Source organism: Sinocyclocheilus anshuiensis, unplaced genomic scaffold (genome assembly GCF_001515605.1).
Source record: "Sinocyclocheilus anshuiensis isolate Anshui unplaced genomic scaffold, SAMN03320099.WGS_v1.1 scaffold315, whole genome shotgun sequence".
In the NCBI taxonomy this organism is placed as follows: domain Eukaryota; kingdom Metazoa; phylum Chordata; class Actinopteri; order Cypriniformes; family Cyprinidae; genus Sinocyclocheilus; species Sinocyclocheilus anshuiensis.
Genome location: NW_015548210.1, coordinates 1211089 through 1229553, shown reverse-complemented (window position 1 = coordinate 1229553; position 18465 = coordinate 1211089). Strand labels below are relative to the sequence as shown.

Sequence of the window (18465 nt, the reverse complement as noted above, 5' to 3'; positions counted from 1 at the left end):
TTCTTGTCTGTCTTGTGCCAAAAAATGAGGCTCTTAACACCAATTTCAAACTCTCGTATTTTGAGTCGAAGTTTTAATTCCTTTAATGTTTCTAGTTATGACTGAAAGGACTTTAAGATGCCTGAATGAGTTTGGATGAGAGCTTGTTTTAGAAGCTGTTTCTTTTCAGGCGAGAGCTTCTCTGGGAATTGTGTAATGAAGCGAATGATCAGGTCCCCTCTCTTGGACTGGTTGTTGGCTAGTGGCATTCCCTCCCCGGTCACAATTTTGGTGTACTGAGGGCTATAATATAAAGAAATTAATATGAAATTTTCCTTTAAGAAAACCACAAAGTTTTGCTGAATAACATTAAACTTGCTTATTTGTCTGTTATTTGACCAATGTATGTCAAAGAGAGAAGGAAATGGTTACTCACTGCACAATGTCATTGATGGGGATGTTGAGAAGTCTGCCATCTAGTGTCTCAACTTCTATTGAGAAACCAGTCAAAGCCTGCAGAGTTGCCACAAATATATATTCAAAATCATACTAAACTAAAATATAATGTTGATTCAATTCAAGTGGTGGCTTTTAAAGTGGAGCTGGTAATTTTTAAAGTCACGTTGGTCTGATTGAAAACTCTCACATATTCAGCATAAAAACTAAAGGAAAATATGTGTGGTCATAAATCTATTTATCTACATGAAATATATTTTTGCTTGTGTTGAAAACTTTCTTTTTACCTTCTCAAGAGAAATATGTGCGGTGTAGTACAGATCATCACTTTGGCGAACAAAGCGTGGATGATGCTTTTGGCGTATGACAAAAACAATATCTGCTGGGATGTTGTTTGGTCCCTGTGGAGAAAAAAACTTACATTCTGAGATGACTAGGATCAATTTAAAAACACAATGAAATAAAATTGTGATGATAAATGTGTTCGGCCATGCCTGGTCTCCCTCTTTTGGAAACGTGATCCGCGTCCCTTCATTCCATCCTGCTTTTACAGTGAAGGTTAAAATTTTGTCCCTGATGCTGGATGTGTGTCCATCTTCATTCATGACCTATATCAAACACATCTCTGAAATTAATTTCTCATGAGTCCAAATTATGGTATTTGTACACCTGCATGCAGAATTTACCCTACGGGATATCTTAATTTTTTTAGTGCATCCATAATAAAGGTCCTCCAAGGCGAGGTGAAGGTCTCTCTCTATTGGTGGGTCCTGTAGCTTTTCTTTTTGTCCACGCAAGCTCTTAAGAGCTGTGTTGTCCTCACTGCCATCACTGGTGAAAAAATCTATGACACATATTACTAATAAGAGCTGGGATTCTTCAAAACACCCGGACATTATTAATTTAAGACTTAATTGCACCAGACTGTCTTTTGAAATCTACATTCATGAAATGATACAAGAAGCTCATTCATTGAAGAAACAGCAATACAGCTTTTTCATCCTAACCTGCAAAAGGATTATCTCCTCCAAAAAACTGTCTGAATGTTTCATCTACATTTCCATGGTACACATATCCTGATGACCAGGCGCCGTTCACTCCCAGCTCAGACGGGATCCCTCCTTTTAAACCCTCCTCTCCAAACTTATCATACGTGGCCTTTTTACGTGCTGCATTGGATAAAAAACAGAAACATAATGACCAGCTTACCAGGAAAAAACTGAGGGCTGAACTGTGTACTGTGTGACATTTGTAGGTCTGTCTGGGTGCTGTTTTCTTTAATACCATGGTACAGTGATAGTATGAGATAGTAATAGGCCTACTTTGCTGCTTTAATCCAAGTATATATGAAAAATAAATAATGAATTACGAAAAATATTTACATGGTACCTCCAAGAATACCATCCCGGCAAATGCGGAATGTTCCCCTTTTCGGTTCCATTTGGTTGTTTTGGGGAACCAAATCTTAACGTTCTAACATTCTTTTTATAACACAAACTTTTATGTGACAACAATAAGAACTTATACACAACGTTCTCTAACAGATATGTTAGGTTTTATTTTTATAACCATAAACTAACTTTGCCAGAACGTTCTAGGACTAGGAACCAAAAATGTTGGGAAACATTGCCGTTGTAATATCAAACCGTTTATAGTAAATATTGTAACGCTGTGTCGCATATTCAAGTGCTGTTGTGGGGTTGTTTTGTGTATTTTATTTTAGGTTTGTATTCTATAATTTGTCTTGTGAACTTACGGTCGCTCAGCACGTCAAACGCCTCCGCGAGCAGAGTGAAGCGCTCTGCGGCGCGCGCGTGGCTGCTGCTGCGCGGGTGATGCTTCAGCGCGAGTCGCCGGTAGCTGATACAAAAATAAAACGTCCTCAAAATGACAATAAACCATATTGTTTTCTGCTTTGAATGAAGTGTATACACATAATACTACTTAGAAACCAAACAAATAGTAACTTACGCCTTCTTTATGTCAGCATCAGTGGCGTTGCAGTTTATTTCCAAAACAGCGTAATAGTTTCTTCCCATGGCCTATTTATTTAACTCAATCTTTACACTTTAACCGTATTGATGCACAAATGCAAACCCGAATTTCCTAAGTAGGAATGAACATTGAGCTCTTTCTGTTAAGTTAGTTTACTGTTGTCAAAATGGTTGCTATGGATACGGAGCCTGGAACTCTGGGAAATGCGGTCTTTTATAACATTTCGGAATATTGTGATACTGCCAACAACAGTGATGTGATACAGCACAGTGACAGAGAGGATGAATTTAAACTAGTGCGGTCAAACGATTAATCGCGATTTATCGCATCCAAAATAAAAGTATTTGTTCACATAATGTGTGTGTGTACTGTGCATATTTATTATATATATATATATATATATGAAAACAAACACATGCATGTATATATTTAAGAAAAATATGTTATGTTTATATAATACAAATTCTATTAATATAAATATATACATGTAAATATTTTCAAATTATATACTGTATGTGTGTTTTTATATATACATAATAAATATACACAGTACACACACATATTATGTAAACAAAAGCTTTTATTTTGGATGAGATTAATCGTGATTAATCGTTTGACAGCACTAGTTTAAACACTCCTCAAATTACTGTTACTGCATTCAAAAGAAGACAACAATTACTAAATATGGAAAACATTCATGGGGTAGTTTACTGCTTCACAAATTCATTACAGCACACATGAGGTAGAAAACTGTCTGACACTTCTTATTTTACATGAAAAACATTTCAAAATTATTTATTAATTATTAATTTTTGCAAGAAGTCCCTCAAGCTCAGGTCTTGTCTTGAACCGGGCTTGAAAATCTGTTTCCATGTGCTGGAAAAAAAACAACCAAAAAAACTAATTAAGCCTAACAATTACCATAAAAGTTTATAGAAGTGTCAAATGCAGCCAGACAGATTTAAAATAAATATAAAAACAGTGTCAATAAGTGTAAGGTGTAATTTTCTGACCTGCTTTACACAGAATCGCACCCCCTCAGGCTGGTTCTTCAGAACAACGTCCATAAATATGGGAAAAAGTGTTACCTTCATTTCACTGATCTAAAAACACACCACCAATAAATCTGTTATAGCTACAGGACCCCTATATCAATTACATTCAATCATACAATTAATTCATATGACCAAACACAAACTCAAAGCATTCACCTGAACAACACGCTCATGAGTTTTCAGGACTTCATCTACATACATCTTAGTGCCTTGCTCCTGCATCACCATGACCTCTGTGCTTTTTGTAGGCAGGGCATAGCTTTCAAACATAAATGAGATCATTCATTTCACCACTACCTAATAATAATTAATAGGATGTAAAATTAAATTGATTAATAAAAATGATAAATTAATTAAAAATACAAGATTTTAAGAAAATGTCTTGGTTTTGTGCATAGGGATTTCCTAAATATGTTAGGAAAAAATCTCTCTCTGTCCCACCTTTCATCGACTTTGATGTCCAAATGATTGCAGAGACTGTGGATGTACTGAGAATAATGTTCCACTAGAGTCATGTCATAACCGGAAACACACACATTAAACACACCAAACTCTGTTGCCGCCGCCGCTTTGATCTGCTTCGCCTGAACTCTGTCCTTCTTCTTCTTTGGCTGAATAGAATTAATTTAGAAGAACTGGCAGTAAAAACATTTATACAGATAATGGAAAAACATTAGGTCTTACCAATGTTTTTGGAAGAAGATGTCTGTATTTTCCAATACCATGTGTGGGCATTGATCTATACTGTCTGTTAGTCAGTAATACACCTGTTTAGACACAAAAACATCACTTGATTACTGTCAGTTACCTATACTTGTACACACACGCATATATGAAAATTAAACATATAACAACAGATTCTCTTACCCAAAGGCATCTGTGTAGTTAACATTTGACTTCTGTGACATTAGAGATGAATTAACACTGATTAATTGTAAAACATCACCTTAATATACATGCAGATAGATAGATAGATAGATAGATAGATAGATAGATAGATAGGCTACATTATATCTATCTATCTAACAATAAAATTACACTTACTGAATCGATGATGCTGCACACACCAGCACCCGTGTGTTCTGTAACAATAAAACCTGAAACAAAAGAATTGCACAAACAAAAAAAAATGATTGTAAACACAGTAAACTTAAAAAAATATAACACTCATATCTGCTCTTCCTCTACGACCATGGCATATACCACTGCAAAACATCAACAACTAAATACTGCACCTTGTTCAGTAAAGTGTTCATTGTTTCACGCTAATATTTTAATTCAGCGGTAAAGTTTATAGATAAGTAGCCAAAACTCGTAAATATTACTCTGAGAGGCGCATGTACTCAATATGCGCCCGATCTTCTACACGGATTTCAGCAGGTGAATTAACGCTCGTTCGGCGCATTGCTGCCGCCTGCTGGAGCAGAACATGTTTCCATGATCTTGGTATCCTCCCCTCTATCCATATCTTATTAAATAACTCCAGTACTACTTTAAGAATACTATCATCTGCATGTTTGAGCGTCACATAGTTTGCGATTAAAATCAGTTTTATTTGTTTTAGCATTTTATGTTATTACTGTGCTTAGGAAAAAATTAATGTTGAAATATTAATTGGAAAAACAGAATTCACAAAATTGTCCTAATATTAACCTATTCTACACTAGGTACTTGAAATAATCATAAATAACCTCTAACAGAGAAATCAAGCATTAGTGTAATTTATCTTGTATTTGCATATAATTGTATTATATCTTAAAATTGGCAGCGACAGAGTAATTAAATCCTGGCAAACTCCCACTTTGCACAGTTCAAGGGTTAACGGAACGCGATGATGCAGGGCAGTGACGCTAGGAACGTGACGTGGCACTTGCAAAGCTCAATCTAACCTGTTTGGCGTCCCGCCTCGTTTCCATATATAGACAACATTCCGCTGGCTCAGTCCAGTACATACACAAACAACAATTTAATTTTCACAAGCAAATACGTTTTAAGAACTCAAAAACATAGATCACATTTGAATATGGATGCGAATTAAACAGTTCAGCGAGCCTGTTCAATTGACATGTTATAAAGAAAAGACATCACATGAAATGCTCAAAATAATAATAACTAAATTAATAAATAAATAATATATTAATAAATAGATAATAAATAACAATAAATAATAAATTATATGACTAATGGTATTGAGATAATATCTGAATAGTTTCATTGCGAAAAGACATCACATGAAATGCTCAAAATAATAATAACTAAATTAATAAATAAATAATATATTAATAAATAGATAATACATAACAATAAATAATAAATTACATGACTAATGGTATTGAGATAATATCTGAATAGTTTCATTGCGACCTAATTAATTATCCACTACTGTGTTATTAATTTGACAAGAACGACGTGTTGATTGGACGCATGTCTTTGTTTTCTCTCAAATTCTATAGGCTGAGCTGAGCTGTCAATCACGCCTCTGTGAGAGTGTCAAGTTAGGTTGCAGCGTAGAACTGGGCCTGTATATGTGGCTGAGAGTCTCAAATCGAACCGAATTAGAGGAACAGGGATAGTAGAGGCTTTATTTTCTTGTTTAGAGCATTTTAATAGTTATAACAACACATTCACACGCACGTTTGGCCCAGCGGAACCGGCAGCATGTCTGCAACAGGAGATTTCGGCAACCCGCTCCGCAAATTCAAGCTGGTGTTTCTGGGAGAACAGAGCGGTGAGTGTCGAACCGAACCTACTGGTCCTGTCTCTTTTTCTTTGTTTGTATATGTGACTCTTATCTGTGTGTGCATGTAACATTATAAGTGAACGTGTGTATCTTGAATTAATTTATTATATTGCAACGTGTGTGTGTCTGCGTGCGTGCGTGCGTGCGTGCGTGTGTTGGAATGTGTGTACATATTTGGCAATACCTTTGATAATATGCTTACAATTGTACTGAAACATGTCAAAAAACAACTTGTGATTACATTTTGAAGTCTTAACTATCATAAATCAGCCAAGGTTTTTCATTGAAATCCCGTAAATATCGGCTGTTACCATAAAGCCTGGTCTTGAACTGCATGTCATATTCTTTTCATAGCATATTGTTGTCTGTCTCCTGTGTAAACATGATATTCACATCTTTGACCCTGTGGTTTGCTGACATGCTGAAATTTGTTGGATCTTCTAACTGTTGAACACTCGCATTTCAAAGCTCAGGAGAACTTGTGTGTCTTCATAAGATATAAACGCCAACACTTACTAATAGATACCATTGAAGTGTCAGTATGAGGATCCATTCCTCTTTCTGAGATATCTGGCCCTGACACATGTGGCCTGTCAATCTCATTTCGTGCTAGTGAAAAAAAATCACTGGTTCCAGAATTCAACAGTACATCAGGACTGGGTTCTTTGTAAATTAGCTGTCAGTATAAAGAATAAACAAAGATCACGTGGCATTATTTTTTTAAACTTTAATAAGACTAAACGTGTAAAAATAGCTTGGACTTTTCCTGGATGTCTAAACATTTGAATAGTAAAAAAAATCGCAAATGTTCAAACTGTTTGCATATATTTACATAGACACTGATGCATGTGTTTATTTCACATGTGGTTTTTCGGTTAATCTATAGCAATTACCCTGCATGTTTCAGTCATGTGAGAAGAATCTGATGTGACTCTGAAATTAATGTGGACAGATTTATGCATTCATGCAGACCTGTTCTTTAGTCTTTTTTTTGTTTGTTTTGTTTTTAAAGTTATGCTTCTGAAATGAAATCTGTTAGCATGTCAGTTTCAAATGTTAGGTGTCTCAAAGGATGGATTTACATGAAATGGACATTTAATTTGTGTAACTGGTTGGATCTTTTCCTTCTAGGAAAATGTTTTGGCAATAAAAGTGATGATCATTGATGTAGAAATGTCTCTGGAAAAAAAAATTGGCATACAGGTCACAACTTCACAAGAATGTAATAAAGATATGTAATGTTGATAGTTACTAGTTAATTCTTTATTTAATTTTGCAGTGGGAAAGACATCATTGATTACCAGATTATATATATATATATATATATATATGATGTATTATTTGTAGTATAATATAATCTGACCTTTTGTGTGCCAAATATCTGATATATCTAAATAGAAGTGTGTGCTGGAATGTGTGTACATATTTGGTTATACTTTTGATAATTTGCTCACAAATATAGTGAAACCTATCAAAAACCCACTTGTGTTTTGAAGCCTTCATACATCAGCCAAAACAAAACCCACTTGTGTTTTGAAGCCTTCATACATCAGCCAAAACCGTAAATACCGGCTATGTTACTGCATGTAAAGTCTGGTCTTGAACTTCTTTTCACAGTATATTTTTGTCTGTCTCCTGTTTGAACATGATATTCACATGTTTGACTAACTATCTAACTATTGAACACTCAGGTTTCAAATGTTAGGAGAACTTGAGTGTGATTTAAAAACACCAGCACTGACTAATAGATACCACTTCATTTCTCGGTATGAAGATCCATTCTCCTTTCTGAGATATCTGGACCAAACACAGGTGGCCTGTCAATCTCTTTGAATTCGTGCTAGTGAAAAAATCACTGCTCCCAGAATTCAACAGTACGCCAGATGTAAATCAGTATACAGCATAAACAAAGATCATGTGGCATTATTTTTTTTTAAACTTTAGTTAGACTAGATGTGTAAAAATAGCTTTTTTGGATTTCTAAAAATTTGAGTAGTAAATAAACATTGCAAATATTCAAACTGTTTGCATATATTTGCATAGATACTGATGCATGTGTTCATGTCACATGCAGTTTTTCAATCTATTTTATCCTGTGTGTTTCATTCATGTGAGAAGATTCTGATGTGAATCTGAAATGAATGTGGACAGATTTATGCATTCATGCAGACATTTGCTTCAGTCAGTTTTTTTAAAGCTGTGATTTTGGAGTGAAATCTATTAGCATGACAACATCAAATATTAGGTGTCTCAAAGGATGGATACTCATGAAATAGACATTTAAATTGTGTCCCTGGATGGATCTTTTCCTTCTAGGAAAATTTATTGGCATTAAAAATGATGATCATTGATGCAGAAATGTCTCTGAATAAAAGTTGGCATACAGGTCACAGCTTCACGAGGATGTAATAAAGATATGTAATGTTTTGATAGTAACCAGTTAATTTTTCATTTGATTTTGCAGTGGGAAAGACATCTTTAATTACCAGATTTATGTATGACAGTTTCGATAATACCTACCAGGTGAGTGAATATTTTTCAGACTCATTCTGCAACTTTACACAATGTTCTGATGTTCTTTGAGTTGTTTGGATGTTTCTTATCAGATGCATGAAGTAGTGTATTTTGTCCTTAAAGTTTCGTTTCCTTGCTTTTAATTTTCAGGCCACAATAGGAATCGATTTCTTGTCGAAAACAATGTATCTTGAGGACAGAACAGTAAGTAAAATGGTTTTTTTTTGTTCTAACAGTAAATGCACATGCCTTTTAAATGTAAATGTAAAGTACATTTTAAATGTACTAAATGCATGAAAATATTAGTCTTGTATAATACTTTTACCAGTGTGTAAATGTCTGGGATGCTAAGTATTGATTGATGATGACTGAGGGATTTATGGTTTACATTGAACATTTTAAAGTCAGTTAACATTGATTTTAATCAAATTGCTATTTTTTTTATACTGTTGTAAAAACCATGCTGTTACATTGTGTTAATTTTCTTTAAATTATATTAGTATTATGATCATTTTAATTTATAAAACAAGAGTTGACCATGAACTTTGCTGCTGATATGGTGTTAAATAAATGATTAAATGAGTAAATAAATAAACAATGATTGTAATGCATTCTACTTTAAATCTAGTCTACTGTACTTGTAGTTAACTATTCCTATTATTATAGAAAATAATTTTAAATTGATTTGACGCATTAATGTTTGGTTCTTCTTATGACATATTTTAATTGCATTATGCATGAAATTAATTCTACATCACATTTTTCGCCTTGTGAAGCCCTTGTATTTTTATTTTCTTTGTTGAACATGAATTTGAACATTTATATTGTGATGTGTCTGTAAAAACCCAACATAAACTGCACCGTGAGAAACTCCTGTGCCTCTTTCCCCTGGTGTGTCTCTTATTTGTTTACATGTGTATGTTTCCTCCTGTAAAGAATTGTTCTTTTTGAGTGGGAAGGTTTTACTCTGAAGATCTGCAGTCTTGATAACATAACCCAACCCTAACCCATACTAACATGAGCCCATCCGAAGACTCACAACTTAACCCTTAACCTTAATCCATTCCCTAGCCCAACTTGAGAAGTCTTTTCAGTCCACTTTGCTTTTTCTTATTCCTTACATTTCATTCCACTCCTATTATTTTCCCTTTGAATGTTTCTTTTTCCCCCTTTTTTCCTTTATTCTCCTCCTTTTTCTTTTGTTTGTTTTCCATTCACACAGATCAGGCTGCAGCTTTGGGACACAGCGGGACAGGAGCGTTTCCGTAGCCGCTTCCGCAGTCTGATTCCCAGCTATATCCGGGACTCTACGGTTGCCGTGGTAGTCTATGACATCACAAGTGAGTGTGGATCCTCAGCCGGAGAACTTAAGGAAGAGGAAAGCTGTCTGTCATCTCAACGCACTCTCTTTTTCTCTTACACATCATTTGTTTTTGTGATTTAATTCTCTGTCTTCTTTTTATGACTTGTTTTTTGTTTTGCAATTGCAATTCAGTGTTAAAAACTGAGAACACATCTTTTTGTATATGTTTACATTTAAAGGTTAACAGATCTGTGTGTCACTTGTAACTGCTAATAAAAAAAATAAAAAGCAGCTATGTAATACCATTTTCATAAAGACAGAAATTATATCTTTTTCTAAAAAGAATAGATAGTACATTTTTGGCAGCTGTGGTCAGAAGTTAATTCTACACCCTCAGCACTCAACAGTAAGTTCCTACTAACATTTTCACTAGTCTATCCATTGTTTTTTAAACCATTCTTTTTAGCAATGCATTTTTATATTTGCTAAAAATATGTTTTGTTAAATGTGGTTTTCTTAAGTTTTTGTTCATCTAAAAAATATTTTAATTATTTATAAAAAAGAATATGCATTCATTCACCATTTTACAGACTGATGACATCTAGTTGATGTAGATGAGGGATGATTTGTCTTTTTCCGATTAACTCTTTCTGCAGACCAAGTTCCTGTGACAGATTCATGAGCACAGAGACACTTCCAGCTTTAGAACTTCCTCCTTTCTTTCCTCTTATTTTATCCTGGTGTTTTTTTTCTGTCTGTGAGTTGTCTCCCTGGTTATGATCCTGGGATTCCCCCTGATGATATTAACCCATTGTTTCTGAAATACCCCCGACAGATGTCAACTCGTTCCAGCAGACCACCAAATGGATCGATGATGTCAGAACGGAAAGGGGAAGTGATGTCATAATCATGCTGGTGGGAAACAAAACAGACCTTGCAGATAAAAGGTATGTTTAAATAGTTGCGTTTACAAACAATATGCCATGGTTTGTTACACTGCTATTAAATGGTGTTCAACCGGTATATTATTTTTTCAAATTAATACTTTTATTCAGCAAGGGTGCATTAAATTGATCAGAAGTTTCAGTAAAGACATTTAGAATGTTGCAAAAGATTTCTATTTCAAATAAATTACATTCCTTTTGAATTTATTCATTAGAGAATCCTAAACAAATGCATCATGGTTTCTGCAAAAATGTTGTTTTCAACATTGATAATAATAAATGTTTCTTGAACAGCAATTCAGCATATTAGAATGATTTCTGAATGATCATGTGACACTGAAGACTGGAGAAATTATGCTGAAAATTCAGCTTTGCTGTCGCAGGAATTAATTACATTTTGAAATATATCAATATGGAAAACAGTGATTTAAATTGTAATAATATTTCACAATATTACTGTTTTTACTCTATTTTTGATCAAATAATGTAGCATTGTTGAGAATAAGAGACTAATTTCAAAAACACAAAATCTTACAGACCCCAAACCTTTGGTTAAGATAATGTGTATGCACAAAATTGCTGAAATTAAATTGTATTTTATGCAATATTACATACAATTTACTAAAGTAACAGAAATGTATTTGACAAAAATGTTTTTTTTTTTTTTGAATGACCCAAAGTAATACTAATACTCTCTTAATCTGCTCAAAATAGCAAAATATCAGCAGTAGGGAAATATTAATTACATGTTTTTTGGGGATAATTTCAGGCAAGTTTCTATTGAGGAAGGGGAGAGGAAAGCCAAAGAACTGAATGTAATGTTTATTGAGACTAGTGCTAAAGCTGGATACAATGTCAAACAGGTGAGTGAGACTTGAGATTTCACTTGAATCAACAGTAGAAATATGTGCTTTGACAATTTGACACTCTGCATTAAATGATATATTAAAAACTGCTTTTATTCAAAAACAGCATTACTGTACATATGTCAAACAGGTGAGTGAGACTTGAGATTTCACTTGAATCAACAGTAGAAATATGTGCTTTGACAATTTGACACACTCTGCATTAAATGATATATTAAAAACTGTTTTTATTCAAAAACAGCATTACTGTACATTTCTCTCATATCAATGTCTTCAGAAGTCATCTTTATTCAGATGATTAAATATTCAACTTTTCTGAATGCAAACCATCTCAAATACACCCACACACTGCTTGTTTTTTTCCTGATCCTGGTGCGAGAGTTTAATAACAGGGCTTGTGTTTGTCTCGTCTAGCTTTTCCGGCGTGTAGCAGCAGCTCTTCCTGGTATGGAGAGCACACAAGACAAGAGCAGAGAGGACAGTATCCTACACAAATACAAATATATGCATATATTTACATATATAATTGGGCTTTTCACACTTGCAATTGCTTGTTTTAGTGCTTGATTGTCCATCTGTATGTGTTGCAGTGTAAACAGACTACAAAACATCGTGTTTTTCCTTAATTCTTTTTTCCTTCAGTGATCGACATAAAATTGGAAAAGCCGCCAGAGCAGCCGGTCAGCGAAGGCGGCTGTTCATGCTGAGGATTCAGTCGACATTTCTGTGCCGCGTCTCTTATTGTCACTCTTAGTCGCACTCACAGCATCTCTCAGGATATTCCGCAGAAGCTCCGCCCACCTGGAGGGAGTAGAACACTACTTGCCCGTCACCCACGTCCCCCCTGACCCACTCCGATGACTTTAAATTCAAAAGCACAATGTAGATGTGTGTGCTGTTGCTTTTCTATTGTTTCTGTTAATCGTACACCTTTTTTTTTGGTGTTTTTGTTTTTCACTCTCAAAACATTTTATAAAGTGTTGTTTTTGTCCATGTTCCATTTTATGTGAAATAATACTTATATTACTGTAATAATGATGTGAATAGGAACAAAACGATATAAATAAATGAAATTACAGAACTGATGTGAGAAGGATATCCAGATTTGAATACGCGAGGACTTGCATTTGATGAAATGTTTGCGAGTGTTTTTGGAAATATTCAAGTCTAGATTTCATCGTATGTGGCTACGAGACGTTACGTCTGTGACGTTGCTAATGTCTCTTCTTCATAAGGAAGAAAGGAAAGTGTAAAAACAAATGTTTTTTGAATTTGGGAGGAACAAGTGCTGCTTTTAGCTCAGTCGACTCAAGCATTGCGTCTTTTTTTTTTCCTCAGATGCCATTTCTTATTTTGAGCATTAGAAAGCCAATAGCTTAGTCAAAGAAAGAGAAATGCAGTTATTATAAAGAAATATTATGTATATTAAGGGAAGTATCAGATCCAGTTTAACGGATAATATGCAGACGTTGCCTTTGATGGTTTGTTTTATTGGGCTTCCACTGGTTTGTTTGTTTTTTATTAGCATTGTAAAGTTTGATTTATTGTAATGACACACTAGAAATGGTTTGTTTTGATTTGTTGAATCAACCGTGAACCCTAATATTTATTTGTAATGTATTTGTTTGTTTGATTTTTCATAATTTGTAGACTGAGACGTTTAGACATTCTGGCCCAAAGCACCTGCCACGTTTGTTTTTTGTTAAATGTACAGTGATGAGTTTGTCCCCAGACTGATCTAAACGTTTTTAAGATATAGTGCATTTTGTGTATTTTGTTTGGTTGTTTTCTTGAAACGGTCTCATACATTTCAAATGGATTTTAACCAGTTTCATCTGGCGACACTGCTTGACACCAATGCTCATTATTTGCACTGCTAAAATTGATCAGCATCTTGAGATGTCCCTAATAAAATCTTGTATTTAGCAACAGTGTTTTGTTTTTTTTATGGATAATGTATAACTTTGTTAATCAGGACATTAGTAGTTTTGATTGTAAACACGAAAAAATGAAATGCCATCTTATATGATTATATGTAATATCAGCATTTTATTTTAACCTAAGTTTTGTACAACAATATAATGTTTATAATAACTATACTTGCAAGGTAGCATAGTAGTGCATAAACAGGCCAAATGCAAATGCTACTCTGCCTGCCTCTACTGGTCAGTCATGAGAACTGATTTCATAATCCTGCCTTCATTATTGATGTATTTCTAAGGCTTGATCAATATATTCAGCTTTTGTTTGTTACTTCAGCATCATATTCTCTTGGAAGAAGATTTTTCAAGATCATCATATTTGAAGAGCATTCAGTGGTCTGATGATCACTCCCAAACCTCATGCAATGGAAAAGAATAAATTCAGGGCTTGAGTGTTTAGTGAGCTATTTATAAATAATGATAGGAGAACTTGTGTCTGAGAAAAATAGCATAATAATCGACAAAATCCTGAACTTGTTTGCAAAGCTTTACATGTACATTATACACAGAGCAGAATCATAGCAAAAGCAATCATTATTTAGCTGTGTGCAGAATTATGCCGTTTTATATATACTGTATATTGATATTCTACAGAAAAATCTGTTGCTAAATCCTGTCCTGATAAATTTGAGCAGCTAAAAGTGGACTGTTTTCTTTAGACTGTAAACAATGAAAAAATAATCCCTCCTTTGCACACTGATTGACCAGTTTAAATCAGCTGCAGCTCTTCTCATATTTACATATATGCAGGAACAAGATCATTTGCTATGGCTGAGGTTTATGGATGGCTCTTCCAGTCTGTTCTCTCACTCTTTCCAGTGATCATCCTGCTATCTGACCGGTCCTCAGCAGAACCAGAAGGGCATCCATAGAAGTGAACGCATCGCTGCACCTGCAGCCATTCCAGCCAGGAGGCCCAACGCAATCTGCTCTCTGAAACTGTCATCATAAGAGTCTCTGTGTACCCAGACATGCTGAGTCCCTGCAGGGAAGCACATCAGGATTAGAGGTACATCCCTGGTTAAATGTTTCTTTGTTTATGAAAAGATTCTACAGAGGGAACCAATAAGACCACTGAAAATCAAGCAGTTACAATTGAATTTCAAAGTGGCAATAAATTGTTACATTTAAAATGAAATATTTACATTTCAACACAATTTCTTAAAACAATAGTTCACCCAAAACTGAAAATTTGCTGACAATTTACTCACCCTCAGGACATCCAGGATGTAAATGAGTTTGTTTCTTCATCTGAACAGATTTGGAGAAATTTAGCATTGCGTTACTTGCTTACCAATGGATCCTCTGCAGTGAATGGGTGCCGTCAGAATGAGTCCAAACTGATAAGAACATCACATTAATCCACAAGTAATCCACATGACGCCTGTCCATCGATTAACATTTTGTGCATATTTCTCTTCTGATTCAGACAAGATGACTTTTTGACTGGAGAAAGCAAATTTACGGAGAGAGGACACATTTAGACGGAAGCAACGGTTTGAAGTTATGTTAATCTTAATGACAGATTTGTTTCTTACAAACATGTGGCTTTTCACTTCTGGTGACTGGAGTCGTGTGGATTATTGTGATGTTTTTATCAGCTGTTTGGAGTGGACTGTCATTGGATCCATTCACTTCAAAGGATCCATTGGTGAGCAAGTGATATAATGCTAAATTTCTTTAAGTCTGTTTTGATGAAGAAACAAACTCATCTACATATTGTATGACCTGAGGGTAAGAACATTTTCAGGAAATGTACAATTTTAGGTGAACTATTCCTTTCATTTTCTTTTTTTTTAGTAGCTGTAAAATGTGTTCCCTTTCTGTGTGCTTTCTACAGAATGAATGATGTGTTTGTATAATTACCTCCACTACCTGTACTTGGCATGATGTAAACCGCATTATGACTGTTAATTGGAATGGTCTGGTATGTATCGTCATAAGGATTGTATGTGAGAACCTATGAGAGTGAAAAGAAATGTAAATCGAGTAAAATATTAAATAAATTACAAATTAATAAACAGAGAAAACCATTCTGCATGCCAAGGAAAACACTCACAGGATTTCTTTTTGCCTTCATGAGTGTGAGTTTCCAGGCCTTGAAAAGTGACAGAAGGGAAATAAATTTGAGAGGAAAGTGAGTGAGGCTTCATATGTTAAGTAAAATGTCAAAGGTCAAGACTTACAGTGCTTCATCTTCACTGTTGGCACACAGGATCAGCATGTTACCATCCCTCAGGAAAACAACCAGCAGATTCTCTCGGGGGTGACTCTCAGGTGGACATACATCTGCTCACAAAGACACTATCTGTTAAAACAGTGTTCAAGTATTTTCATACCATGCACATGCACTTTCTACATGACCAAATACAATTGAAAGGTTGAAAAAGTTTCTTCCTACTTGGACACTCCAGTCCAGATTTCACATTCACACAGGTGGCCTTCAGATTCACTTTGGCCTCATAGTCTCTTCTGGATTCAGTTTTGTAAAAAACAAAGCTCCCATCTATCCACAGGTCACACCAGTTCAGCTTCCAGCGTTTGAGGACTGAAGCTGTGAATAAAAAATAATAAAATAATAATAAAAATCAATATTATTATTATCTGTCTCCATTTCCATAGTCTTTTTTAAAGATTTATTTTGGCGTTTTTTTGCCTTTATTACGATAGGGGTGGGGTCGGGAAAGGTCCACGAGTCGGGATTCGAATTCCAGCGAACAGAATCTTTTGATTACGTTCAGATTCGTTCATTGACTTATTCAAAAGTAGCTACAGTAGCTTCTGTATGCTACAGCATTAAGGTGAAACAGCATATTACGAGTATTAGGAATGAAACACTGAATCACTCAATCAACATATCCGTTCAATACCACTGAGTCGTTTATTAGTTTATTAGTCATAGTTTATTCCTTTCAGAGGTATGCGGCTTCCACCACATTTAGCAGCATTGTCAACTCAGACTTCCCGAAGACACAGACTGTGTGTGCGCTAACGAAGAATAGACCTATATTTATTGGTCACTTGTTATCAGTGTTGGGGAAAGTTACTTTTAAAAGTAATGCATTACAATATCGCGTTACTCCATAAAAAAGTAACTAAGTACGTTACTTAGTTACTTGTTATGGAAAGTAATTATTTACGTTACTTTTGCGTTACTTTTAAAATCTGGACAGGGCTTGCTTGTTTGTTTTTAAAATAAAAAAAGTTATATTTTTGGCAAATATAAAAGCCTTTTCACACCAAAAGTGAAATGAATAAGCCTCATTCTGAAGGGAAAGTAAATTTACGTCCGTACAGTAGAATGCAGAAGAAGACATTTCAACACACTTCAGCAATAAAAAAAAAACACACAAATGTTTGTCTAATTTTTGCTTATTAGTATGGTTGAACTGCATCATCGAAGGTCAGAAGCAAAGACATTGGTTAATAGAATGGGATTAAATACATAAAGGATATTTGTGTTGTTTAACATTTAATCATTGCAGGTTTGCGTCATATTGTGAGTTGCATTATTTTTATTAATTTTGAGGAATACTGAATCTGTGTTTTTTTTTGTGAGTGAGATGAATTAATGCATATTCATATTTATTTTAGAACTATAGTAACATCTGATTTCTCTCAACATGGGGACAGGAGAGCTGTCAATCAATAAATTGGAAAAAAAAGTAACTTGCGTTACTTATTTGAAAAGTAACTCAGATATTCTCTTGTAAATTAAAAAGTAATGCGTTGCTTTACTAGTTACATGAAAAAAGTAATCTGATTACGCAACTCGCGTTACTTGTAATGCGTTACCCCCAACACTGCTTGTCATTTATCCTATCAATAATAATATTCCACTGTTTATTTTAAGAATGGAGAAAATTAGCTAGGAATCGTCTCCTGGAGTCGACTCCATTGATTCCGAATTCTATTCCAAACGTTCAAAAATCGAACAACCATCTTATTTGCAAGGCATGGAGTTATTTTGTGGAGAGGATTTAATGTTCAAATAGTTTTTTTACATGTAATCCCATCGGCATCGATTTATAATTTTTTAAATGAATGTGTTGTTTGGAGTCTCTCTAGGTGAGCATAAAACAACCTGGAGTCCATAACTAAAAGCTATACTGTACTGTAGGCTACTGTAACACTGACCGTAAGAGGATTACTGCAAACAGTGTCAGGCCCTGAGTTTCATGACAAACCTTCTGGAAAAGTCTTTGTAATAATAATAATACATAATATATAATAATATTTTATCTATTTATTTTAATATACATACAAATTCTTCCTCAATCTTCTGTTGCAACTTCAACTACTTCTATTTTTCTGAGGTACCTTGAGAAGACTCTTTATATAAGCATATAAATGAAGAATCGTATACTTACTCTGTCTCCAGAGCCAGCCAGATTTGAGCAGAGCCATGGGCCTGATCAGTCAACTGCCACTGGAATAACAACTGTACTCCTAATGTTGTGTGGTGCTTGTTTGATATGCCGGCTGAGTTTTGTTTGTGAGTGATGACAGTGACTGTAAGACGTCTCAGCAGTCGGAGGGGGTTTTGTAGTGCTGGAATAGTTTAATGACTCTTCCTCTAATCCTTTATAAACAGGCCAAAGTGAAGCTTCGCTTGACCAGTAATCTCAGAT

General features: G+C 34.7%; 4 protein-coding genes across 5 annotated transcripts; 1 reads left to right on the top strand and 3 right to left on the bottom strand.

Moving 5' to 3' along the window:
* Window positions 1–15: 15 nt before the first annotated feature.
* Window positions 16–2601, bottom strand: dnajb13 (DnaJ heat shock protein family (Hsp40) member B13). Its single transcript, XM_016440566.1, has 8 exons — window positions 2407–2601; window positions 2192–2295; window positions 1443–1604; window positions 1122–1279; window positions 930–1043; window positions 723–836; window positions 416–492; window positions 16–282 (listed from the first exon to the last, which is right to left on the bottom strand). The coding sequence occupies exons 1-8, from the start codon at window positions 2472–2474 to the stop codon at window positions 96–98; spliced, it is 984 nt and encodes a 327-aa protein (XP_016296052.1). The 5' UTR covers window positions 2475–2601; the 3' UTR covers window positions 16–95.
* A 531-nt stretch (window positions 2602–3132) lies between these two features.
* LOC107653755 (39S ribosomal protein L48, mitochondrial-like) lies at window positions 3133–4876 on the bottom strand. The gene is made up of 8 exons (XM_016440572.1): window positions 4721–4876; window positions 4530–4582; window positions 4353–4384; window positions 4170–4252; window positions 3927–4096; window positions 3642–3744; window positions 3444–3533; window positions 3133–3306 (listed from the first exon to the last, which is right to left on the bottom strand). Exons 1-8 carry the CDS (start codon window positions 4739–4741, stop codon window positions 3229–3231), a joined length of 630 nt encoding a protein of 209 aa, XP_016296058.1. The 5' UTR covers window positions 4742–4876; the 3' UTR covers window positions 3133–3228.
* Window positions 4877–5947: 1071 nt separating this feature from the next.
* Window positions 5948–13082, top strand: rab6a (RAB6A, member RAS oncogene family). The gene is made up of 8 exons (XM_016440571.1): window positions 5948–6213; window positions 8690–8748; window positions 8890–8943; window positions 9962–10079; window positions 10878–10989; window positions 11756–11849; window positions 12267–12333; window positions 12495–13082. Exons 1-8 carry the CDS (start codon window positions 6144–6146, stop codon window positions 12557–12559), a joined length of 639 nt encoding a protein of 212 aa, XP_016296057.1. The 5' UTR covers window positions 5948–6143; the 3' UTR covers window positions 12560–13082.
* Window positions 13083–13172: 90 nt separating this feature from the next.
* Window positions 13173–18393, bottom strand: LOC107653756 (pleckstrin homology domain-containing family B member 1-like). Of its 2 annotated transcripts, none has more exons than XM_016440573.1 (6): window positions 18205–18393; window positions 16236–16388; window positions 16021–16123; window positions 15894–15933; window positions 15701–15794; window positions 13173–14816 (listed from the first exon to the last, which is right to left on the bottom strand). In XM_016440573.1, the coding sequence occupies exons 1-6, from the start codon at window positions 18239–18241 to the stop codon at window positions 14680–14682; spliced, it is 564 nt and encodes a 187-aa protein (XP_016296059.1). In that variant the 5' UTR covers window positions 18242–18393; the 3' UTR covers window positions 13173–14679. The 2 variants fall into 2 exon arrangements, with proteins under 2 accessions (XP_016296059.1, XP_016296060.1); XM_016440574.1 differs by having other exon boundaries at window positions 15710–15794.
* Window positions 18394–18465: the final 72 nt, after the last annotated feature.

Coding starts and splice junctions, on each gene's coding strand:
- dnajb13 (XM_016440566.1), bottom strand. CDS start 2,474: ATGGGAAGAAACTATTACGCTGTTTTGGAAATAAACTGCAACGCCACT. Junction 2,296..2,406: donor GATGCTGACATAAAGAAGGC/GTAAGTTACTAT, acceptor TTTTTGTATCAG/CTACCGGCGACTCGCGCTGA. Junction 493..722: donor CACATATTTCTCTTGAGAAG/GTAAAAAGAAAG, acceptor GCAACTCTGCAG/GCTTTGACTGGTTTCTCAAT.
- LOC107653755 (XM_016440572.1), bottom strand. CDS start 4,741: ATGAACACTTTACTGAACAAG. Junction 4,253..4,352: donor AACTACACAGATGCCTTTGG/GTAAGAGAATCT, acceptor GTGTCTAAACAG/GTGTATTACTGACTAACAGA. Junction 4,097..4,169: donor ATCTTCTTCCAAAAACATTG/GTAAGACCTAAT, acceptor AATTCTATTCAG/CCAAAGAAGAAGAAGGACAG.
- rab6a (XM_016440571.1), top strand. CDS start 6,144: ATGTCTGCAACAGGAGATTTCGGCAACCCGCTCCGCAAATTCAAGCTG. Junction 6,214..8,689: donor GTTTCTGGGAGAACAGAGCG/GTGAGTGTCGAA, acceptor TTGATTTTGCAG/TGGGAAAGACATCTTTAATT. Junction 10,990..11,755: donor ACAGACCTTGCAGATAAAAG/GTATGTTTAAAT, acceptor GGATAATTTCAG/GCAAGTTTCTATTGAGGAAG.
- LOC107653756 (XM_016440573.1), bottom strand. CDS start 18,241: ATGGCTCTGCTCAAATCTGGCTGGCTCTGGAGACAGA. Junction 15,795..15,893: donor TGAAGGCAAAAAGAAATCCT/GTGAGTGTTTTC, acceptor TCACTCTCATAG/GTTCTCACATACAATCCTTA. Junction 14,817..15,700: donor GCCAAGTACAGGTAGTGGAG/GTAATTATACAA, acceptor GCTTCCCTGCAG/GGACTCAGCATGTCTGGGTA.